This window comes from Salvelinus namaycush, chromosome 2 (assembly GCF_016432855.1).
Source record: "Salvelinus namaycush isolate Seneca chromosome 2, SaNama_1.0, whole genome shotgun sequence".
NCBI classification, from domain to species: domain Eukaryota; kingdom Metazoa; phylum Chordata; class Actinopteri; order Salmoniformes; family Salmonidae; genus Salvelinus; species Salvelinus namaycush.
Window position 1 is genome coordinate 77,006,389 of NC_052308.1, and position 26,842 is coordinate 77,033,230.

The 26,842-nt window shown below is 44.9% G+C and overlaps 1 protein-coding gene across 1 annotated transcript; it reads left to right on the forward strand.

Moving 5' to 3' along the window:
* Positions 1–14,044: 14,044 nt before the first annotated feature.
* On the forward strand, positions 14,045–26,566 carry LOC120019065 (zinc finger protein 239-like). The gene is made up of 2 exons (XM_038962302.1): positions 14,045–14,526; positions 25,656–26,566. The coding sequence occupies exons 1-2, from the start codon at positions 14,268–14,270 to the stop codon at positions 26,432–26,434; spliced, it is 1,038 nt and encodes a 345-aa protein (XP_038818230.1). The 5' UTR covers positions 14,045–14,267; the 3' UTR covers positions 26,435–26,566.
* The last annotated feature ends 276 nt before the right edge of the window (positions 26,567–26,842 follow it).

Genomic DNA, 26,842 nt, shown 5'->3' on the forward strand with positions numbered 1-26,842 from the left:
GATCTACTACTGGGGGGAGGAGAGGAGAGGAGAGAGAGGAGAAGGAACGAGAGAGAGAGAGAGAGAAAGAGAGAGGGAGAGAAATCACGTCAGTACACCCCATTGAAGTTGCATGAGAAGTTAGGAATAGGTGGCCATGGGTCCTGGTTAAAAGTAGTGCACTAGATAGGGAATAGGTGGCCATGAGCCCTGGTTAAAAGTAGTGCACTAGATAGGGAATAGGTGGCCATGGGTCCTGGTTAAAAGTAGTGCACTAGATAGGGAATCGGGGGCCATGGGCCCTGGTTAAAAGTAGTGCACTAGATAGGGAATGCCATTTGAGGACTCAGCCTCTCTCAGCTAAGATGAGCTAAACATATATATTTCTTTTTTCAAGACGGCGTAGCAGTGCAGACGTGGTTTGTTGTCCTCTCGTTTACTTATTGTATTTTTCGTCTTTTTTGTATATATTAAAATTTATTTTACAATCTCTTTTCCATTTTTAAATGTAATATACATTCCGGGAACCCGCCTCACCCAATGTGATACGGATCCGCTATTTTTTTTACTTTATAGCCAGAACCTCCATCAGCAGCTAACCAGCTAATTAGCTACTAGCTATTTAGTCATTGTTAGCCACTGCTAGCGGCCTTTACCTTCTGCTCAGGCACCAGCAGTTTTTTTTTCGCCTGGATAATACCTGCCAGCCTCGGACTGTTTTTCTCAACTACAACGCCAGATTCCTGCCGTAAACCCTGAACCATTACTCCTGATCATCACAGCTAGCTAGCTGCTACCGAGTGACCCAGCCCCGAAGCTAGCCCTGAGCCAGGCCCACCTCCCGGCCTACTCTGTGATCACCCGGCTACTCAGCCGATGCCTCCCGGAATCTACCCCAACACGGGTAGCAAACAAAATTACTACAACTACAATACCTCTTTCGCCATCTGGCCTGGACCCTTTGTCAACACGGTGCCCCGCCGTACCACCACGACTGGTCCGCAGACGTAATTCCATCCGCTGTGCCCTCAACCGGCCTTTGCCGGACGCCGGAGCAGACACTTCTCCTTACCCCGGCCTGCTAACTTTAAACGCTGTGTCTCCCGCATGCTAGCGTAGTAACGACTACCCCACGGGTTCCCTGTTTCATCTATTGCTGTTCACTGTACCCTATGATCACGTGGCTACATAGCTGATGCCTGCTGGACTGTTCATTTATCACGGTACTCCACTTTGTTTACTTTTTAGTTTATCTGTCAGCCCCAAATCAGGCCCTGTGTGTAGTTAACCGACCCTCTCTGCCCATTCATCGCCATTTTACCTGTTGTTGTTTTAGCTGATTAGCTGTTGTTGTCTCACCCGTTGTTGTCTTAGCTAGCTCTCCCAATCAACACCTGTGATTGCTTCATGCCTCGCTTTATGTCTCTCTCAAATGTCAATATGCCTTGTATACTGTTGTTTAGGATAGTTATCATTGTTTTAGTTTACTGTGGAGCCCCTAGTCCCACTCTACATGCCTCAGATACCTCCTTTGTCCCACCTCCCACACATGCGGTGACCTCATCCAGTATAACCAGCGAGGCCAGAGATGCAACCTCTCTTATCATCACTCAGTGCCTGGGCTTACCTCCACTGTACCCGCACCCCACCATACCCATGTCTGCACATTATGCCCTGAATCTATTCCACCACGCCCAGAAATCTGCTCCTTTTATTCTCTGTCCCCAAAGCACTAGATTACCAGTTTTGATAGCCTTTAGCCGTACCCTCATCCTACTCCTCCTCTGTTCCTCGGGTGATGTGGAGGTTAACCCAGGCCCTGCGTGTCCCCAGGCACTCTCATTTGTTGACTTCTGTAATCGAAAAAGCCTTGGTTTCATGTATGTTAACATCAGATGCCTCCTCCCTAACTTTGTTTTACTCACTGCTTTAGCACACTCCCTGATGTCCTTGCCGTGTCTGAATCCTGGCTTAGGAAGGCTACCAACAATTCTGAGATTTCCATAACCAACTACAACATTTTCCATCTAGATATAACTGCCGAAGGGGGAGGAGTTGCAATCTACTGCAGAGATAGCTTGCAATGTTCTGACAAACTTTCCAGGTCTATGCCCAAACAGTTGAAGCTTCTAATTTTAAAAATGAATCTCTCCAGAAATAAGTCTCTCACTGTTTCCGCCTGTTATAGACCCCCCTCAGCTCCCAGCTGTGCCCTGGACACCATATGTGAATTCATTGCCCCCATCTATCTTCAGAGTTCGTTCTGTTAGGTGACCTAAACTGGGATATGCTTAACACCCCGGCAGTCCTACAATCTAAGCTAGATCAATCTCACCCTCAATCTCACACAAATTATCAAGGAACCAACCAGGTACAACCCTAAATCCGTAAACATGGGCACCCTCATAGATTTTATCCTGACCAACTTGCCCTCCAAATACACCTCTGCTGTTTTCAATCAGGATCTCAGAGATCCGCGGTCAAACGACCACCCCTCATCACTGTCAAAACGCTCCCTAAAACACTTCTGCGAGCAGGCCTTTCTAATCGACCTGGCCCGGGTATCCTGGAAGGATATTGACTTCATCCCGTCAGTAGAGGATGCCTGGTCGTTCTTTAAAAGTAATTTCCTCACCATCTTAAATAAGCATGCCCCTTTCAAAAAAAGTAGAACTAAGGACAGATATAGCCCATAGTTCACTCTAGACCTGACTGCCCTTGACCAGCACAAAAACATCCTGTGGTGGACTGCAATAGCATCGAATAGTCCCCGCAATATGCAACTATTCAGGGAAGTCAGGAACCAATACACGCAGTCAGTCAGGAAAGCAAAGGCTAGCTTTTTCAAACAGAAATTTGAATCCTGTAGCTCTGACTCCAAAACGTTTTGGGACACTGTAAAGTCCATGGAGAACAAGAGCACCTCCTCCCAGCTACCTACTGCACTGAGGCTAGGTAACACGATCACCACCGATAAATCCATGATAATTTAAAATTTCAATACGCATTTCTCTACGGCTGGCCATGCTTTCCTCCTGGCTACCCCAACCCCGGCCAACAGCGCCGCACCCCCCGCAGCTACTTGCCTAAGCCTCCCCAGCTTCTCCTTCACTCAAATCCAGATAGCAGATGTTCTGAAAGAGCTGCAAAACAGCTCAGCCACGCTCAAGGCACTAAACGATATCATAACCGCCATCGATAAAAGACAATACTGTGCAGCCAAGGCTTTCGACTCTGTCAATCACCGTATTCTTATCGGCAGACTCAACAGCCTTGGTTTCTCAAATGATCCCTCGCCTGGTTCACTAACTACTTCTCAGGTAGAGTTCAGTGTGTCAAATCGGAGGGCCTGTTGTCCGGACCTCTGGCAGTCTCTATGGGGGTACCACAGGGTTCAATTCTCGGGCCGACTCTTTTCTCTGTATATATCAACAATGTCGCTCTTGATTCCCTGATCCACCTCTACGCAGATGACACCATTCTGTATACATCTGGCCCTTCTTTGGACACTGTGTTAATTTCTTTGGGATAGGGGGCGGTATTTTGACGTCCGGATGAAAAGCGTGCCCAAAGTAAACTGCCTGCTACTCAGGCCCAGAAGCTAGGATATGCATATAATTGGTAGATTTGGATAGAAAACACTCTACAGTTTCTAAAACTGGTAACTAACCTCCAAATGAGCTTCAATGCCATACAACACTCCTTCCGTGGCCTCCAACTGCTCTTAAACGCTAGTAAAACCAAATGCATGCTTTTCAACCGTTCGCTGCCAGCACCCGCCCGCCCGACTAGCATCACTACTCTGGACGGTTCTGACCAGGAATATGTGGACAACTACAAATACCTAGGTGTCTGGTTAGACTTTAATAACCTCTTGGCGCACCGATCCCTTTAGCGGGATCATTTTCATAAACAACCACTGAATTGCAGAGCGCCAAATTCCCAAAATATTACAAAAAATATTTATATTCATGAAATAACAAGTGCAATATAACAAAACACAGTTTAGCTTGTTGATAATCCACCTGTCATGTCAGATTTTGAAAATATGCTTAACAGCGAAAGCAATCCAAGCGTTTGTGTGAATTTATCAATCAGTAGACAAAACATTATGAACACCTAGCAGCAAAGTAGCTTGGTCAGGAAAGTCAGAAAAGCAATAAAATGAATCGCTTACCTTTGATGATCTTCGGATGTTTGCACTCACGAGACTCCCAGTTACACATTAAATGTTCCTTTTGTTCGTTATAGATTATATTTATATCCAAAAACCTCCATTTGGTTTGCGCGTTATGTTCAGTATTCCACAGCCTTAGGCAGGTCATGAAGGGCAGACAAAAATTCAAAATTGTATCCGTTAAGTTCGTAGAAACATGTCAAACGTTTTTTATAATCAATCCTCAGGTTGTTTTTAACATAAATAATCGATAATATTTCAACCGGACGGTAAACTATTCAATACTACAGAGAAAGAAAATGTCGAGCTATCACTGTGGCGCACATGAACTAATGGAAGGCCATCTGGCAGTCCACTGACGCGATGTGAAAAATCTTGCTCATTTTTCAGAATAAAATCTTGAAACTATGTCTAAAGACTGTTCACACCCTGTAGAAGCCATTGGGAAAGGAATCTGGTTGTTATCCCTTTAAATGGAGGAAAGGCAGGCAATGGAACAGGGATTTTTCAAAATAAGAGGCACTTCCTGTTTGGATTTCCTCAGGTTTTCACCTGCGAAATCAGTTCTGTTATACTCAGACAATATTTTGACAGTTTTGGAAACTTTAGAGTGTTTTCTATCCTAATCTGTCAATTATATATGCATATTCTAGCATCTGGGCCTGAGAAATAGGCCGTTTACTTTGGGAACGTTATTTTTCCAAACATAAAAATAGTGCCCCCTCTTCTTCCAGACTCATATTAAACATCTCCAATCCAAAATCAAATCTAGAATCGGTTCTCTATTTCGCAACAAAGCCTCCTTCACTCACGCTGCCAAACATACCCTAGTAAAACTGACTATCCTACGGATCCTCAACTTCGGCGATGTCATATACAAAATAGCTTCCAATACTCTACTCAGCAAACTGGATGCAGTCTATCACAGTGCCATCCGTTTTGTTACCAAAGCCCCTTATACCATCCACCACTGCGACCTGTATGCTCTAGTCGACTGGCCCTCGCTGCATATTTGTCGCCAGACCCACTGGCTCCAGGTCATCTATAAGTCTATGCTAGGTAAAGCTCTGCCTTATCTCAGCTCACTGGTCACGATAACAACACCCACCCGTAGCACGCGCTCCAGCAGGTATATCTCACTGGTCATCTCCAAAGCCTACACCTGCTTTGGCCGCCTTTCCTTCCAGTTCTCTGCAGCCAACGACTGGAACGAATTGCAAAAATCGCTGAAGTTGGAGAGTTATATTTCCCTCACTAACTTTAAACATCAGCTATCTGAGCAGCTAACCGATCGCTGCAGCTGTACATAGACCATCTGTAAATAGCCCATCCAATCTACCTACCTCATCCCCATATTGTTTTATTTACTTTGCTGCTCTTTTGCACACCAGTATCACTAATTACACACCGTCATCTGGTCATCATAATCTGCTCATCTATCACTTCAGTGTTAATATGCTAAATTGTAATTACTTCGCTACTATGGCCTATTTATTGCCTTACCTCCTCACGCCATTTGCACACACTGTAAATAGACTGTCTTTTTTTCTATTGTGTTATTGACTGTAAGTTTATTCCATGTGTAACTGTGTTGTTGTTTGTGTCGCACTGCTTTGCTTTATCTTGGCCAGGTCGCCGTTGCAAATTAGAACATGTTCTCAACTAGCTTACCTGGTTAAATAAAGGTGAAATAAAAATGTAAATATTGCTGTGTTGATAACTAGTTAGCCCTGGAAGCTACAGTTGGTAAGCACCCATAATATATCTAACCTAGAAATATAATCTATAGAACAGGCCTCCTCATTAAAGTCAACGATGGCATAATAGGTGGACTAAAACTATCTCTAGCTGGAACAGATATCTAGCAGATATCTCAGAGCGTTCACCTTCAGACTGTAGTCTGTAGTCCTCTCTCTCTCTCCGTCTCCTTATGCTCCTCCTCTTTCTTTTCTTTCTCGCAGGTTGTCCAAAAACCGTTCCCGTTATCGATTATTCTTCATCTCTCTTTATCTTGTCTGTTCCTCTGTTGTTTCCCTCCCTCTCTCTCTCCCTCACTCTCCCTCTCTCCCTTCTTTCCGTTATTCCTTCATTCTTTATTCGTCTGCCTCTCTTCCCAGTGTTTTCCCTCTCTCTCACACTCTGTCCCCATGTCTCTCTCCCTGTCGCCTCCCCTCTCCTCCACCTAGAGTGGGAGATTAGCTGGGTCAGAAGAGTAGGGTGAGTCAGACACTGAGAATATCACCTGTGTGGGAGACAGGGAGATATAGAAGAAAGAGAGAGAGAGACAGAAAGAGAGACATAGAGAGATAGAGAGAGAGAGAGAGAGAGAGACAGAGAGAGATAGAAGAAAGAGAGAGAGACAGAGAGAGATAGAAGAAAGAGAGAGAGAGCGAGAGACAGAGAGAGGTAATTCAGCTAAACCCCAGAGGATCAACTACACTAATCACATTATATCAGAATGAGAGGAGAGAAGAGAGAAAGAGAGAGGAGAGAGAGAGAGGGTGACGGGTGGTGGTGCTGTGTCCAGACTCTGTGTGTGTGTGTGTGTGTGTGTGTGTGTGTGTGTGTGTGTGTGTGTGTGTGTGTGTGTGTGTGTGTGTGTGTGTGTGTGTGTGTGTGTGTGTGTGTGTGTGTGTGTGTGTGTGTGTGTGTGTGTGTGTGTGTGTGTGTGACTGTGGTGTTAAATGATTACTATGAAGTGTGTTGATGTTAATCCAATAAGAAACACAGGCTGAAAATACCTGCAGACTAATCTCATAGATGAGAGGGGGGGGGGGGGGGGGCCCCCCCTTCCCTTGGCATGCTCTTGGTGCAGCTAGATTCTACTGTGATACAACTAGATACATCATTCTGCATACTTCTGGCCCTTCTTTGGACACTGTGTTAACTAACCTCCAGACGAGCTTCAATGACATACAACTCTCCTTCCGTGGCCTCCAACTGCTCTTAAATGCAAGTTAAACTAAATGCACGCTCTTCAATCGATCACTGCCCACACCTGCCCGCCCGTCCAGCATCTCTACTCGGGACGGTTCTGACTTAGAATACGTGGACAACTACAAATACCTAGGTGTCTGGCTAGACTGTAAACTCTCCTTTCAGACTCACATTAAGCACCGGCTGTCAGAGCAGCTCACAGATCACTGCACCTGTACATAGCCCATCTGTAAACAGCCCATCCAATTACCTCATCCCCATACTGTATTTATTTATTTATCTTGCTCCTTTGCACCCCAGTATCTCTACTTGCACATTCATCTTCTGCACATCTACCATTCCAGTGTGTAATTGCTATATTGTAATTACTTCGCCACCATGGCCTATTTATCGCCTTAACTCCCTTATCTTACCTCATTTGCACTCACTGTATATAGACTTTTTGTTTTCTTTTGTTCTACTGTATTATTGACTATGTTTTGTTTATTCCATGTGTAACTCTGTGTTGTTGTATGTGTCGAATTGCAATGCTTTATCTTGGCCAGGTCGCAGTTGTAAATGATAACTTGTTCTCAACTAGCCTACCTGGTTAAATAAAGGTGAAATAAAAAATAAATAAAAAACTGATTGACTATTTTTGTAATACAGACTCAAAAGAGATTAACTGTAGCGCCCCTGTGTGGTGTGATAAGGAATTGCACATATAACACAGAATGTGGGAGTGAACCAGGGGTATCTTCATAGATGTGGGAAGTAGGGGTCCTGAGGGTGCTGCAGGCTCCCCTGAAAAATCTGAATAAAAAAATAGGAGGTATGGCTAAGCAAGCACAGTGACGTTCTCTATAAAAACAATAATAATCAGAATCATAATAATCACACACACACACACACACACACACACACACACACACACACACACACACACACACACACACACACACACACACACACACCTGTTAGAAACAATTGAATAACTGAAACTGAACCCACCAACCTTCCCATTGGACTGTTTCTTCTTCTCCTCTTTAGAGTCGTTGGGACTGTTTCTTCTTCTCCTCTTCAGAGTCGTTGGGACTGTTTCTTCTTCTCCTCTTCAGAGTCGTTGGGACTGTTTCTTCTTCTCCTCTTTAAAGTCGTTGGGACTGTTTCTTCTTCTCCTCTTTAGAGTCGTTGGGACTGTTTCTTCTTCTCCTCTTTAGAGTCGTTGGGATTGTTTCTTCTTCTCCTCTTCAGAGTCGTTGGGACTGTTTCTTCTTCTCCTCTTTAGAGTCGTTGGGACTGTTTCTTCTTCTCCTCTTTAGAGTCGTTGGGACTGTTTCTTCTTCTCCTCTTTAGGGTCATTGGGACTGTTTCTTCTTCTCCTCTTTAGAGTCGTTGGGACTGTTTCTTCTTCTCCTCTTTAGAGTCGTTGGGACTGTTTCTTCTTCTCCTCTTTAGAGTCGTTGGGACTGTTTCTTCTTCTCCTCTTCAGAGTCGTTGGGACTGTTTCTTCTTCTCCTCTTTAGAGTCGTTGGGACTGTTTCTTCTTCTCCTCTTTAGGGTCATTGGGACTGTTTCTTCTTCTCCTCTAGAGTCGTTGGGACTGTTTCTTCTTCTCCTCTTTAGAGTCGTTGGGACTGTTTCTTCTCCTCCTCTTTAGAGTCGTTGGGACTGTTTCTTCTTCTCCTCTTTAGAGTCGTTGGGACTGTTTCTTCTTCTCCTCTTTAGAGTCGTTGGGACTGTTTCTTCTTCTCCTCTTTAGAGTCGTTGGGACTGTTTCTTCTTCTCCTCTTTTTAGTCGTTGGGACTGTTTCTTCTTCTCCTCTTTAGAGTCGTTGGGACTGTTTCTTCTTCTCCTCTTTAGAGTCGTTGGGACTGTTTCTTCTTCTCCTCTTCAGAGTCGTTGGGACTGTTTCTTCTTCTCCTCTTTAGAGTCGTTGGGACTGTTTCTTCTTCTCCTCTTTAGAGTCGTTGGGACTGTTTCTTCTTCTCCTCTTTAGAGTCGTTGGGACTGTTTCTTCTTCTCCTCTTCAGAGTCGTTGGGACTGTTTCTTCTTCTCCTCTTTAGAGTCGTTGGGACTGTTTCTTCTTCTCCTCTTCAGAGTCGTTGGGACTGTTTCTTCTTCTCCTCTTTAGAGTCGTTGGGACTGTTTCTTCTTCTCCTCTTTAGAGTCGTTGGGACTGTTTCTTCTTCTCCTCTTTAGAGTCGTTGGGACTGTTTCTTCTTCTCCTCTTCAGAGTCGTTGGGACTGTTTCTTCTTCTCCTCTTTAGAGTCGTTGGGACTGTTTCTTCTTCTCCTCTTTAGAGTTGTTGGGACTGTTTCTTCTTCTCCTCTTTAGAGTCGTTGGGACTGTTTCTTCTTCTCCTTTTTAGAGTCGTTGGGACTGTTTCTTCTCCTCCTTTTTAGAGTTGTTGGGACTGTTTCTTCTCCTCCTCTTCAGAGTCGTTGGGACTGTTTCTTCTTCTCCTTTTTAGAGTCGTTGGGACTGTTTCTTCTCCTCCTCTTTAGAGTCGTGGCTCTGGACTGCATAACTCTTTGTGACCTGAAGGTGGAGCCGTCTCCAGATACTGTAGCAGAGCATCCTCCAGTAGCACCCCACTGTTGGGGATCCTGGGAGAGGAGAGGAGGGGTGCACAGGTCAAGAACAAGGGGATACAACCATGGAGTAGATTTGGATCCATCGACAGGAAGTGACGCGTGTTCTTACAGGATGTTGCAGTAAGGGTCTGCGTCTCACAGCTGGTTCTGCACACGCTCCAGGAGACAGGAACAGGAGTGGCGTCTGTAGAGGGGCGTGAAGTCCTTCATCACGCCAGTCGTTCAGCCTGCAGGTACACACCATAGAGGTAGATCGAGGATCCTTCTTTAGGAACATAATACACACCATAGAGGTAGATAGAGGTTCCTTCTTTAGGAACATGATGCACACCATAGAGGTAGATAGAGGTTCCTTCTTTAGGAACATGATGCACACCAGGGGTGTATTCATTAGTCACACAGTGGCAAAACGTTTTGCAAAGGAAACAAACATTTATTTTGGACAAATTCAGGTAGGTCCTTTCTAGTTTCATTCTGTTTGGTTCTGTTTGGTTCCTAGTGAATAAACCCCAGCAGAGAGTTTGTTGTGCTTGAGGACAATAGAGGTAGATAGAGAGTCCTTTTTTTGCAGGTGTGCCACTATAGCAATGCCCATTATAGAGCGACTGAGACGAAAAAAATAACTTCTCTGGTTGAAAACGTGGCATCGAATGAGTCAGATAGTTTTTTTTTCTAGTTGCAAAATTGACTACAAAGTGTAAATAGGATTTTTGGTCATGAAGTCAGTACTTTCAAAAAAGAGTTTTATGAGATTTGTGTAACTGAGGATGCCTCAACTTACATGAGGGTTGGGCTTGGGGATTAAACCAATAAACCAGTAAACCAATAAACCAATAAATCCACATACACTGTAGTGCACTACGTAGGGACTAGGGTGCCATTTGAGACTTACTGTAGATACATCCACATACGCTGTAGTGCACTACGTAGGGACTAGGGTGCCATTTGAGACACAGACTTTTTGTTGCAATGAAGTCACGTCCTTGGTTGGTACCTGTGGGTTGAATCCTAATTTAAGCAGTGCACGTGGAAGCCATACCTCACGTGCACACATAGCTGGAGACTCAGACTGACACTCATGCTTGATTTAAGGGAATGTTCAGGTTACAAGCGACCATACCTGGGTTAAAATAGTATTTCCTTTTCTTTCCAATACTTTGACCGGTTGCTTTAGCCTGCCAGAAGTGCCAGATGGGCGGGGTTCTGGACTTTGAGACTTGCCTATGAGTTCAATTGCTGCCAGGCGAGCTCAATCAAGCCCAGATAAATGATTTGAAAGAAAGCAGATACTATTTGAACCCAGATATGTTCGCTCGTAACCCGAAGAAGCATTTAATGAAGCATTAAATCAAGCATTAGTGTCCGTCTGAGTCTCCAGTTATGTGTGCATGTGAGGTTCAGCTTCCATGTTCCCTGCTTAAAGTAGGATTTGAACCGTAGATACCAACCACAGATGTGGTAAGGATTGGGGCCCTAGGCTTGGTGTGTCTGGTGAGAGAGAGTAGGAGAAATATATATATATATATATATATATATATATATATATATATATATATATATACACATCTAGCATTCCGTTCATGGAGTTACACACAGGTACTGATATAGACACACACACTCAAACACACATTACACACACAGATACACACCCACTCACACACGCACCCATAAACAAACAGACACATGCATACGCACACACAAACATACATGTACACAAAATACCAATATCCCCTCTCTCTCTCTCTCTTTCTCTCGCTCTCTCTCTGCTTTCCCTTCCCTCCCCCCTCTCGCTCTCTTTCCCTCTTCTCATGCTCTTTCTCCCTCCCTCTTCTCCCTCTCCCTCCCGCTCTCTCTCACAACTGTCTCCCTCTTTCACACTCTCTCTCTCTATATATATATATCTCTCGCTCACTCTCTTTCCCTCCCCTCCCCTCTCTCTCTCTCTTTCCCTCTTCTCATGCCCTTTCTCCCTCCCTCCTTCAGTCTCTCCCTCCCTCTTCTCCCTCTCCCTCCCGCTCTCTCTCACAACTGTCTTCCTCTTTCACACTCTCTCTCTCTCTATATATATATATCTCTCGCTCACTCTCTTTCCCTCCCTCCCACTCTCTTTCTCTCCTCCCCTTTTCGTTCCTCTCTCTACCTTCTTGCACTCTTGCTCAGAAAAATAATCCATGGAGGCTCTCAGACTAGAATCTCGAGCATTAGGGTCCCTCTCAGGGGGTTCCACCCCGCTCAAGGCCCTTCTCCCTGGGGCAGAGGGCTTCGTCCTTCCCCCTGGAGATCCAGAGCTGTGCCGGGAGCATGGAGAGAAGTTGACCTTGTTCTGTGTGGATGACCTGGAGCCAGTGTGCAGTCAGTGTGGACTGACTGAGACCCACGAGGGGCACAGAGTCTACCCCATAACGGAGGCTGTACCTGACTGTAAGGTAAGAGACGGATTGACGGACAGACGGACAGGCAGGCAGGCACGCAGACAGACGGGCAGACAGACAAGCACACAGACAGACTGGTAGACAGACAGACAAGCACACAGACATACAGACAGACAGACAGACAGACATGTCTACAAGCTACCTACACCCCTACATGATGTAACTTCGCATTTAAATATCTGTTCATCGAGTATCTGCCATTTAGCAGATACTTTTATTTGATGTGGCATATCTGTGCAGTTACATAAGATAGTGTGTGTGGTTTGCACTGTATGTTTTGCAATCCACTCTGTTGTTGTTGCCATGCCACATACATACAGATGTAGCATCGTAATTTGACCAGTAATGTCGCAGCAAAATAATCCTGCAGCAACAGGATTTGAACGTTCAGTCCATAATGTTGCATAATGTTGCTTGATCAGTGGTTAGGCATATTAGCTGGCTAATATGAGGCTACATGAAGTGTGATACTGATAATTTAACCGTGTGTTTTGCTGCAGGTTTGTGAATTGATTTAAATCATGAAGCTCATCTGCATGGTATGTGGTGCAGGAAAACTCTCAGCAACAAAAGAGTGATGAAAATTAAGATCCTACACCTGTACGTGTTTGACCCATGAAGTGTTATTTCGGTTCCAGTCTCCATGTGCTTTGACACTTAACTGACGCGTAGAGTAACATGACCTAGTCTATGAGGCCACACACAAACACACACACACACACACACACACACACACACACACACACACACACACACACACACACACACACACACACACACACACACACACACACACAAGCAGGGCTGGACTGGCCATCTGGTATTTCAGATGACAGATGGGCCACTTTTATGGGCCACTTTTAGCCCAGTGGGCTGGTGTAACTTGTTTATTTTTTAGCAATGTTATTATCTGGGTAATAATGGGGGGTACCAGTACACAAAAAAAGGCCTCAAGGAAAGAAATGGGCCAGGGTGGGGGCCCTTTAAATGGGCCAGGGTGGGGGCCCTTTAAAATGGGCCAGTGTGGGGGCCCTTAAAATGGGCCAGTGTGGGGGTCTATTTTGGGACTGTTGGAACAGTCTCAAAATGTTTTGCAGGTCATCAATCAAGTTGTCAAGAACTTTCAAAATGTGTGAAGCAAAACACATCACACTGTGACACTTTCTGTATTTTGAAAGTTCTATATCTTCAGTAGATAGTTTTTTGTGTGCAATTTGATCACTTTTCAACTTCATTTTCATTATCTAAAAAAAATCAAATCAAATCTCCTTCCAGCACAATACCAGTGTCTATGTGAAAACAGCACATTTCTACATTTTGCAGAAGAAAAAAATGACGTAAAACATCTCTATTGATGACATCATCAAAAGTTGACACATTTTCCAAACAGTGATTTTCAAACACAATGAGATTCCTGGTGACCTGGGGAGCAAGAACATACCCTCCTCCCTCTGACTAGAAACTCGTTTCAGGTTTTGAAAATCACAGTTTTTCTTACTTTTAATCCCACCCTATGATGTCACATTGAAGCATTTTTTGGGGACTTTTCTTTTTAATCACAGATCATAGAGAATATCATTCACGATTGACAGTGATGATGGCATATTTTGAAAGTAGGTAGGCCTAATTTGGTGTTTGAGGGTATAAAAATATAAAAACATTTCTTCAAGTCAATGTGTGTAAGAAATTATGACACCATTTATTAGAATTTTTTGTTTACTGGCAACTAAAAAAAGTTGTCACTAAACCACTGTTTAAAGAGAATACTAAGTAGAACATAATTATATACAGTCTCCAATCTTTATATACATTTTTTAAAGGCCGACAGGATTTCATTTCTCCCGGTCTCTGGCCCACACTCCAGTACAGTAGGTGGCGGTAATGCATCATTACCCCTTGACTGCCACCCGCAGATAAACCCCCGAAGAAGTAGAAGCTCGTCAGTCACCTCCGTAGCTTGCTAGCCAACATAGCCGGAACATTGCAGCTCTTTAGACGGTTTCGGTGAATGGGAAGTTGCTGTGTTTGAAACACACGTCTTTCAGATCTACTAGTTACCCCGTTTAATTTCATATTTGCGTTGTTAGTCATCTAGCTAGCTGGTTAAGTTAGCACTAGGCTAGTTGTTTATGCTAACTAACTAGCTAACTAACATCCCCGACCATGAGCTCACTAAACAACTCCCCCACCGCCAAAGAACAGGAGGTCTGCTGGACGGAGAAAGAGGGTCTGTGGCTTAATATTGTCGTGAAAGAAGAGGAGGAAGAGGAGGACGTCACAGTGAAAGGAGATACAGACGCGCTCAGAGTGAAAGAGAAGGAGGAGGAGGAAGAGGGGGATGTCGTTTTTAGAGTGAAGCAGCAGGGGGAGGTTACTGTCACATTGGAAAATGAGGAAAAAACTGGAGATCTGATGAACACCGGTAAGTAACTAGTGGGGTGATAATAATGAACTGAAGGAGTCTGTAATGTTCTGTTTAGAGGCGAATTGGCTCTGGCAGCCAAAACAGCCAAAAACTCAGTCTAAACGTGAGTCGGTTCTCAATTGCGGGTACAGTTCTAGAATCATAAATCCCTCTACTTTCATATCACATCAAGATAGTTAACCAAATGCTAAATTTACACTCACTGTACACCAGAGGAGGCTGGTGGGAGGATCTATAGGAGGACAGGCTCATTGTAATGGCTGGAATGGAAATAAATGGAATGGTATTAAATATATAGAAACCACGTTCTACTCCGGTTCCATTCCAGCCATTACAATGAGCCAGTCCTCCTATAGCTCCCCCCACCAGCCTCCACTGCTGTACACTGTTTTAATTGTTTTAACCATAGAGAATGATAGAGGCCTCTAGTGGCCAGAAGACTGTACTAGCATGGGGCAGCGTCATTGAAGGCTTCCATCATTTTAATGTAGTCAACTGGGTGGGACTTCCAACTTCATTGGCTGAGCCCTCCTGGTGACCCAGTTGGAGTCACGTCCAACCGGGTTATCAGGAGGGATCAGCCAATCGTAAAGAAGAAAATGGACTACTTCAAAATGGAGATAGCCTCAATGGCGCTGCCCATAAAGCTGCCACAGACACTATAATGGCACAGATACAATGAGGAATACTCTCTCTCTATAAAGCTGTCACAGACACCATAATGGCACAGATACAATGAGGAATACTCTCTCTCTATAAAGGTGTCACAGACAGCATAATGGCACAGATACAATGAGGAATACTCTATCTCTATAAAGGTGCCACAGACAGCATAATGGCACAGATACAATGAGGAATACTCTCTCTCTATAAAGCTGTCACAGACAGCATAATGGCACAGATACAATGAGGAATACTCTCTCTCTATAAAGCTGTCACAGACAGCATAATGGCACAGATACAATGAGGAATACTCTCTCTATAAAGCTGTCACAGACAGCATAATGGCACAGATACAATGAGGAATACTCTCTCTCTATAAAGGTGCCACAGACAGCATAATGGCACAGATACAATGAGGAATACTCTCTCTCTATAAAGCTGTCACAGACAGCATAATGGCACAGATACAATGAGGAATACTCTCTCTATAAAGGTGTCACAGACACTATAATGGCACAGATACAATGAGGAATACTCTCTCTCTATAAAGCTGTCACAGACAGCATAATGGCACAGATACAATGAGGAATACTCTCTCTATAAAGGTGTCACAGACAGCATAATGGCACAGATACAATGAGGAATACTCTCTCTATAAAGGTGTGTCACTGTAACCTTTTTTCATTTTGTATTTAATTTCTTGCTGATATGAAAAACAAGGTCCTCATGCTTCCAAAAACGTACCTTAACAAGCGATGCGTGTTAATGTTCAGACCGAGCGTCTGGCCTCTTAACAAAACTCCCCCGTACAGAAGACGCCTCCATCCAATGACTCTTATCACATTTTATTGGTCACACATTTAGCAGATGTTATTGGTCACACATTTAGTAGATGTTATTGGTCACATACACATATTTAGCAGATGTTATTGGTCACATACACATATTTAGAAGATGTTATTGCGGGTGTAGCGAAATGCTTGTGTTTCTAGCTCCAACAGTGGAGTAGTATCTAACTATTCACAACAACAATAATACACACACATATCTAAAATAATGGAATTCTGTGTAACATAATGGAACTGAGAGTCATGATCAAGTCCCTGACGGTTGATGAAAAAAACAATACATTATTCAAATACTGAGCTAGCCTATAGTGTATGCTCACAAAGGGGAGGAATTATATTTCTCAAAGGTAATATGTACCGGAGCACCAAGTCTAGGTCCAAGAGGCTTCTTAACAGCTTCTACCCTCAAGCCATACGACTCCTGAACAGCTAATCAAATAGCTACCCAGACTATTTGCATTGCCCAGACCCCCCACCCCACCCCCTCTTCTACACGGCTGCTACTCTCTGTTAGTATCTATGCATAGTCACTTTAATACCTCTACCTACATGTACATATTACCTCAATTACCTCAACACCCGTGCCCCCGCACATTGACTCTGTACCGGTACCTCCTGTATATAGCCTCCACATTGACTCTGTACTGGTACCCCCTGTATATAGCCTCCACATTGACTCTGTACCGGTACCCCCTGTATATAGCCTCCACATTGACTCTGTACCGGTACCCCCTGTATATAGCCTCCACATTGACTCTGTACCGGTACCCCCTGTATATAGCCTCCACATTGATTCTGTACCGGTACCCCCTGTATATAGCCTCCACATTGACTCTGTACCGGTACCCCCTGTATATAGCCTCCACATTGACTGGGTACCGGTACCCCCTGTATATCGCCTCCACATTGACTCTGTACCGGTTCCCCCTGTATATAGCCTCCACATTGACTGGGTACCGGTACCCCCTGTATATAGCCTCCACATTGACTCTGTACCGGTACCCCCTGTATATAGCCTCCACATTGACTGGGTATCGGTACCCCCTGTATATAGCCTCCACATTGACTCTGTACCGGTACCCCCTGTATATAGCCTCCACATTGACTGGGTACCGGTACCCCCTGTATTTAGCCTCCACATTGACTCTGTATCGGTACCCCCTGTATATAGCCTCCACATTGACTGGGTACCGGTACCCCCTGTATATAGCCTCCACATTGACTCTGTACTGGTACCCCCTGTATATAGCCTCCACATTGACTGGGTACCGGTACCCCCTGTATATAGCCTCCACATTGACCCAGTACTGGTACCCCCTGTATATAGCCTCCACATTGACTCTGTACCGGTACCCCCTGTATATAGCCTCCACATTGACTCTGTACCGGTACCCCCTGTATATAGCCTCCACATTGACTCTGTACTGGTACCCCCTGTATATAGCCTCCACATTGACTGGGTATCGGTACCCCCTGTATATAGCCTCCACATTGACTCTGTACCGGTACCCCCTGTATATAGCCTCCACATTGACTCTGTACTGGTACCCCCTGTATATAGCCTCCACATTGACTGGGTATCGGTACCCCCTGTATATAGCCTCCACATTGACTGGGTATCGGTACCCCCTGTATATAGCCTCCACATTGACTCTGTACCGGTACCCCCTGTATATAGTCTCCACATTGACTCTGTACCGGTACCCCTTGTATACAGTCTCCACATTGACTCTGTACTGGTACCCCTTGTATATAGTCTCCACATTGACTCTGTACCGGTACCCCCTGTATATAGCCTCCACATTGACTCTGTACCGGTACCCCCTGTATATAGCCTCCACATTGACTCTGTACTGGTACCCCCTGTATATAGCCTCCACATTGACTGGGTATCGGTACCCCCTGTATATAGCCTCCACATTGATTCTGTACTGGTACCCCCTGTATATAGCCTCCACATTGACTCTGTACCGGTACCCCCTGTATATAGTCTCCACATTGACTCTGTACCGGTACCCCTTGTATACAGTCTCTACATTGACTCTGTACCGGTACCCCTTGTATATAGTCTCCACATTGACTCTGTACCGGTACCCCCTGTATATAGCCTCCACATTGACTCTGTAGTGGTACCCCCTGTATATATCCTCCACATTGACTCTGTACCGGTACCCCCTGTATATAGTCTCCACATTGACTCTGTACCGGTACCCCTTGTATACAGTCTCCACATTGACTCTGTACCGGTACCCCTTGTATACAGTCTCCACATTGACTCTGTACCGGTACCCCCTGTATATAGTCTCCACATTGACTCTGTACCGGTACCCCCTGTATATAGCCTCCACATTGACTCTGTACCGGTACCCCCTGTATATAGCCTCCACATTGACTCTGTACCGGTACCCCTTGTATACAGTCTCCACATTGACTCTGTACCGGTACCCCTTGTATACAGTCTCCACATTGACTCTGTACCGGTACCCCCTGTATATAGCCTCCACATTGACTCTGTACCGGTACCCCCTGTATATAGCCTCCACATTGACTCTGTACCGGTACCCCCTGTATATAACCTCCACATTGACTGGGTACCGGTACCCCCTGTATATAGCCTCCACATTGACTCTGTACTGGTACCCCCTGTATATAGCCTCCACATTGACTCTGTACTGGTACCCCCTGTATATAGCCTCCACATTGACTCTGTACCGGTACCCCCTGTATATAACCTCCACATTGACTGGGTACCGGTACCCCCTGTATATAGCCTCCACATTGACTCTGTACTGGTACCCCCTGTATATAGCCTCCACATTGACTCTGTACCGGTACCCCCTGTATATAGCCTCCACATTGACTCTGTACCGGTACCCCCTGTATATAGCCTCCACATTGACTCTGTACCGGTACCCCTTGTATATAGCCTCCACATTGACTGGGTACTGGTACCCCCTGTATATAGCCTCCACATTGACTCTGTACCGGTACCCCCTGTATATAGCCTCCACATTGACTCTGTACTGGTACCCCCTGTATATAGCCTCCACATTGACTCTGTACCGGTACCTCCTGTATATAGCCTCCACATTGACTGGGTACCGGTACCTCCTGTATATAGCCTCCACATTGACTCTGTACCGGTACCCCCTGTATATAGCCTCCACATTGACTCTGTACCGGTACCCCCTGTATATAGCCTCCACATTGACTCTGTACCGGTACCCCCTGTATATAGCCTCCACATTGACTCTGTACCGGTACCCCCTGTATATAGCCTCCACATTGACTCTGTACCGGTACCCCCTGTATATAGCCTCCACATTGACTCTGTACCGGTACCCCCTGTATATAGCCTCCACATTGACTCTGTACCGGTACCTCCTGTATATAGCCTCCACATTGACTCTGTACCGGTACCCCCTGTATATAGCCTCCACATTGACTCTGTACCGGTACCCCCTGTATATAGCCTCCACATTGACTCTGTACTGGTACCCCCTGTATATAGCCTCCACATTGACTCTGTACCGGTACCCCCTGTATATAGCCTCCACATTGACTCTGTACCGGTACCCCCTGTATATAGCCTCCACATTGACTCTGTACCGGTACCCCCTGTATATAGCCTCCACATTGACTCTGTACCGGTACCCCCTGTATATAGCCTCCACATTGACTCTATACCGGTTCCCCCTGTATATAGCCTCCACATTGACTCTGTACCGGTACCCCCTGTATATAGCCTCCACATTGACTCTGTACCGGTTCCCCCTGTATATAGTCTCCACATTGACTCTGTACTGGTACCCCCTGTATATAGCCTCCACATTGACTCTGTACCGGTACCCCCTGTATATAGCCTCCACATTGACTCTGTATCGGTACCCCCTGTATATAGCCTCCACATTGACTCTGTACTGGTACCCCCTGTATATAGCCTCCACATTGACTCTGTACTGGTACCCCCTGTATATAGCCTCCACATTGACTCTGTATCGGTACCCCCTGTATATAGCCTCCACATTGACTCTGTACCGGTACCCCCTGTATATAGCCTCCACATTGACTCTGTACCGGTACCCCCTGTATATAGCCTCCACATTGACTCTGTACAGGTACCCCCTGTATATAGCCTCCACATTGACTCTGTATCGGTACCCCCTGTATATAGCCTCCACATTGACTCTGTACTGGTACCCCTGTATATAGCCTCCACATTGACTCTGTACCGGTACCCCCTGTATATAGCCTCCACATTGACTCTGTACAGGTACCCCCTGTATATAGCCTCCACATTGACTCTGTATCGGTACCCCCTGTATATAGCCTCCACATTGACTCTGTACTGGTACCCCCTGTATATAGCCTCCACATTGACTCTGTACTGGTACCCCCTGTATATAGCCTCCACATTGACTCTGTACCGGTACCCCCTGTATATAGCCTCCACATTGACTCTGTACAGGTACCCCCTGTATATAGCCTCCACATTGACTCTGTATCGGTACCCCCTGTATATAGCCTCCACATTGACTCTGTATCGGTACCCCCTGTATATAGCCTCCACATTGACTCTGTACTGGTACCCCCTGTATATAGCCTCCACATTGACTCTGTACTGGCACCCCCTGTATATAGCCTCCACATTGACTCTGTACTGGTACCCCCTGTATATAGCCTCCACATTGACTCTGTACCGGTACCCCCTGTATATAGCCTCCACATTGACTCTGTATCGGTACCCCCTGTATATAGCCTCCACATTGACTCTGTATCGGTACCCCCTGTATATAGCCTCCACATTGACTCTGTACTGGTACCCCCTGTATATAGCCTCCACATTGACTCTGTATCGGTACCCCCTGTATATAGTCTCCACATTGACTCTGTACCGGTACCCCCTGTATATAGCCTCCACATTGACTCTGTACCGGTACCCCCTGTATATAGCCTCCACATTGACTCTGTACCGGTGCCTCCTGTATATAGCCTCCACATTGACTCTGTACCGGTACCCCCTGTATATAGTCTCCACATTGACTCTGTACCCCCTGTATATAGTCTCCACATTGACTCTGTACCGGTACCCCTTGTATATAGCCTCCACATTGACTCTGTACCGGTACCCCTTGTATATAGCCTCCACATTGACTCTGTACCGGTACCCCCTGTATATAGCCTCCACATTGACTCTGTACCGGTACCCCCTGTATATAGCCTCCACATTGCTTCTGTATCGGTACCCCCTGTATATAGCCTCCACATTGACTCTGTACTGGTACCCCCTGTATATAGCCTCCACATTGACTCTGTACTGGTACCCCCTGTATATAGCCTCCACATTGACTCTGTATCGGTACCCCCTGTATATAGCCTCCACATTGACTCTGTACCGGTACCCCCTGTATATAGCCTCCACATTGACTCTGTACCGGTACCCCCTGTATATAGCCTCCACATTGACTCTGTACAGGTACCCCCTGTATATAGCCTCCACATTGACTCTGTATCGGTACCCCCTGTATATAGCCTCCACATTGACTCTGTACTGGTACCCCCTGTATATAGCCTCCACATTGACTCTGTATCGGTACCCCCTGTATATAGCCTCCACATTGACTCTGTACTGGTACCCCCTGTATATAGCCTCCACATTGACTCTGTACTGGTACCCCCTGTATATAGCCTCCACATTGACTCTGTACCGGTACCCCCTGTATATAGCCTCCACATTGACTCTGTACAGGTACCCCCTGTATATAGCCTCCACATTGACTCTGTATCGGTACCCCCTGTATATAGCCTCCACATTGACTCTGTATCGGTACCCCCTGTATATAGCCTCCACATTGACTCTGTACTGGTACCCCCTGTATATAGCCTCCACATTGACTCTGTACCGGTGCCTCCTGTATATAGCCTCCACATTGACTCTGTACCGGTACCCCCTGTATATAGTCTCCACATTGACTCTGTACCCCCTGTATATAGTCTCCACATTGACTCTGTACCGGTACCCCTTGTATATAGCCTCCACATTGACTCTGTACCGGTACCCCTTGTATATAGCCTCCACATTGACTGGGTACCGGTACCCCCTGTATATAGCCTCCACATTGACTCTGTACCGGTACCCCCTGTATATAGCCTCCACATTGACTCTGTACCGGAACCCCCTGTATATAGCCTCCACATTGACTCTGTACCGGTACCCCCTGTATATAGCCTCCACATTGACTGGGTACCGGTACCCCCTGTATATAGCCTCCACATTGACTCTGTACCGGTACCCCCTGTATATAGCCTCCACATTGACTGGGTACCGGTACCCCCTGTATATAGCCTCCACATTGACTCTGTACCGGTACCCCCTGTATATAGCCTCCACATTGACTGGGTACCGGTACCCCCTGTATATAGCCTCCACATTGACTGGGTACCGGTACCGACTGTATATAGCCTCCACATTGACTCTGTACCGGTACCCCCTGTATATAGCCTCCACATTGACTGGGTACCGGTACCCCCTGTATATAGCCTCCACATTGACTCTGTACCGGTACCCCCTGTATATAGCCTCCACATTGACTGGGTACCGGTACCCCCTGTATATAGCCTCCACATTGACTCTGTACCGGTACCCCCTGTATATAGCCTCCACATTGACTGGGTACCGGTACCCCCTGTATATAGCCTCCACATTGACTCTGTACCGGTACCCCCTGTATATAGCCTCCACATTGACTGGGTACCGGTACCCCCTGTATATAGCCTCCACATTGACTCTGTACCGGTACCCCCTGTATATAGCCTCCACATTGACTGGGTACCGGTACCCCCTGTATATAGCCTCCACATTGACTGGGTACCGGTACCCCCTGTATATAGCCTCCACATTGACTGGGTACCGGTACCCCCTGTATATAGCCTCCACATTGACTGGGTACCGGTACCCCCTGTATATAGCCTCCACATTGACTCTGTACCGGTACCCCCTGTATATAGCCTCCACATTGACTGGGTACCGGTACCCCCTGTACATAGCCTCCACATTGTTATTTACTGCTGCGCTTTAATTATGTGTTGTTCTTATCTCTTACTTTTTTTGTTGGTATTTTCTTAAACCTGCATTGTTGTTAAGGGCTTGTAAGTAAGCATTTCAATGTAAGGTCTACACCTGTTGTATTCGGTGCCTGTGACAAATAAAATGTTTATTTTCATTTTATTTGCAAAAAAGTTAGGGGTCAAAATTTTGGACACCTCTGTTTTCATTACCTTTCAATACCTCACATTGTGAGAATAACGGCATTGAGCCTGTTTCTAAAATGTGTTTCTAAAAAGTGTTATTGGGAGGGATCTTGGACTATTCCTCCGTACAGAAACCTTCCAGATGTTTGAAATCTTTTTGTCTCTTATGGACAGTTCTTTTCAATTCAAACCACAGGTTTTCAATAGCTTTCAAGTCATTGAGATGAATTGAAACATTTTAGGTTTTTGTGGCCAATTCTACATGTATTTTCAGATGTTGATATACGCTTGGAGTTATTGTCTTGCTGGAAGATCCACTTGCAGCCAAGTGTCAGCCTCCTGGCCGAGGCAACAAGGTTTCTGGCTAAAATGTCCTGGTAATATGTGAAGTACCAGGATATGATGGCGTTGACCTTAACAAAGGACCCAGGACCAGTAGAAGCAAAACAGCCCCATAACATCAAATATCCACCACCATATTTTACAGTAGCTATGGGGTTATTTTCTGCTCATGCATTCTAATTTCGACGCCTAACCCACCGCTGGCGTACGTGGCCAAACGGCTCTGTCTTCATGTCATTCATTACATGTAAACGCCTGGAGTTTTTAACCAGCATTGGCACTTGTATTGGAATCGGTGCTTTGGTCAGATGACAGGAAAATAGAGCTCTTTGGCCACGCCCACCAGTGGTATTGAGAACAGAGGTGTCCATTTCAGGAATTGAAAACCGAGATGTCCATAATTTTAACCCCTTCCTTTTGGAGAATGTGTTATTATTTGTTAAACAAAATCTCTTTCTCTGAGCAATTGTAATTAGTATAAAATAATATAATTTCCCAAATTTCTCTCAGTATTTTAATGATTTATTGTAGACAGTCATTATTGTTCATCTCTGTCAGCGGTGTACACACTTTAACAGCGGCACAAACTCTGCAGTTTGCCCACGAGAGCAAAATTCATATTTTTTAAAACATGATTTAATTCATTTGTTTTTAAAATCTCAATGGTGTTAATAGTTTTTTAGTTATCAGGTAAGACGGTCTGTCCTACTTCTGAGGTTGAGAGACGAAAGCTTCTGTAAGCATAGTTTCTAGCCAACCACACTGGTTGTCCATTCTAAACAGAAATTGTTTCTATGCTGGCAGTCTAATTTTCTTTTCCCTTGCTAGCTCGCCAACTAAAGCTAACACAGTCGCATCAAGTTCACCTTTGTTTATTTGTTATATACACATGATGAACGACGGGGTAAACAGTGCCATTAATTTTTTATTTAACCTTTAACTAGGCAAGTCAGTTAAGAACAAATTCTTATTTACAATGACGGCCTACACCGGCAATAAGATGCTTCGTTACAAGTTTATCTCTGGACAGTGCAACAACAGTACACAATTAAATGAGAGAGAAACAGGATTCTGCAAGAATAAATATAATAGAAGATAGTCAACTAATTACAACTGATATTCCCAACCTGTGCTGGGGAATTGTGCAGTAGACCGTGTTAGTTGTGGGACATTGATCAGTATAATGAAGGAAAATACCATTCACTTATGCATGTTGATCGATGTACGGACCAATTATGTTCATGTCTTATCATAATCTTTAGCAAATCAATACATTTTTAATTAGTTCAATACATTTAGTTGATTTCCTACTATGATCAATACATTTTCTAATATTGCTGAATTCTGTTTTAATGTCTGGAATCTGTGATTCCGTTCTGCACATCGGATATTTTATTGGGTCTTACAAATGGCAAGGTTTATACAATTCCCCTCTGTTACAAACCAAATGTTAGGCAAGAAGCATGGGGTAAAAATGGAGATTAGTTTATTAATTGCCAGGCTGGGCTATGGGACAGTGGATGCATAGGGATAATTCAAATGGAACTATTAAAGCGATGCATCAGGATTTTATCAACGAGGCCCTGTATCTACTTCCCTAGAGGCAGATGAACTTGTGAATACCATTTTTATGTCTCTGTGTCAAGTATGAAGGAAGTTACAGTTAGTTTCTGCTAGCATGCTAGCAGATACTATAGACTTCCAGTGATTATGCTAATGCTAGTTAGCAATTGCGCTACGGCTAGTTAGAAACTTACGTCAAACTGCACGCATAGACATACAAATGGTATCCATGAGTTCATCTGAGTCTGGGGAAGTAGATATTGTGAAAATTCTGAAATATCCCTTTAACAGGCATTACCTGTGGATTATTGTGGATGACTAACAGCTGTCAACCAATCAGCATCCAGGATCCAAATGTACCGTTTGGGATCTAGTCTGGATTAAACCTCATAGGAAGACGGTTTAATCATGTGGAGGTTTCATTTCTGTTGAACTAAATACTCTGTTTGTTTTTGGCAGGAGAGAGGCCAGACAGCGGGAAGAGTCCCTCAGGGGAACCAGACCCAGAGACACCCAAACCAGTGAGACCACACCACTGCTCCCACTGTGGAAAGAGTTTTACCTGGTTATCAAAGCTGAAAGAGCATGAGAGAACACACACTGGAGAAAAGCCTTACCAATGTGCCATTTGTGGAAAAACTTTTACCCAGTTAGGGGGCTTTCAATATCATGAGCGGACACACAGAGAAAAAAATACCTACCACTGCTCTCAGAATGGAAAGACATTTACCCAGTTAGGGAACCTGAAAAAGAATGAGAGAATACTCACACAGGGAGAGAAGACAAACCACTGCTCCCAGTGCGGAAAGAGTTTTAAATGGTTATCAAAGCTGAAAGAGCACGAGAGGACCCACACAGGAGAAAAGCCTTTTCAATGCTCCCATTGTGACAAGAAATTTAACCAGTCATCGCATCTGAAAGAGCATGAGAGAACACACACAGGAGAGAAGCCTTTCCGATGTTCCCAGTGTGGAAAGGGTTTTACCTGGTTATGGAACCTGAAAACACACGAGAGGACACACACAGGAGAAAAGCCGTACCAATGCTCCCTGTGTGGAAAGACTTTTACCCAGTTAGGGGGCTTTAAATATCACGAGAGAACACACACAGAAAAAAAGACCTATCACTGCTCTCATTGTGAAAAGACATTTACCCGGTTAGGGAACCTAAAAAAGCATGAGACAATACACACACAGGAGGAGAAGGCTCCCAGTGCGGACATACTTTTAGTCAGTTAGGGAACCTGAAAAAGAAATAACACATACAGGATAGAAGCCAGGGGCGAATTCGCCATCCGAGACATGAAAGAGACATGAAAATAGCTGTGCAGCAACGCTCCCCATCCAACCTGACAGAGCTTGAGAGGATCTGCAGAGAAAAATGGGAGCAACTTCCCAAATACAGGTGTGCCAAGCTTGTATCATCATACCCAAGAAGACTCAAGGTTGTAATCGCTGCCAAAGGTGCTTCAACAAAGTACTGAGTAAAGTGTCTGAATACTTATGTAAATGTAATATTTCAGTTTTTTTTTATTTTAATAAATGAGTAAACATTTCTAAAAACCTGTTTCTGCTTTGTCTTTATGGGGTATTGTGATGTCATTATGGGGTATTGTGATGTCATTATGGGGTATTGTGTATAGATTG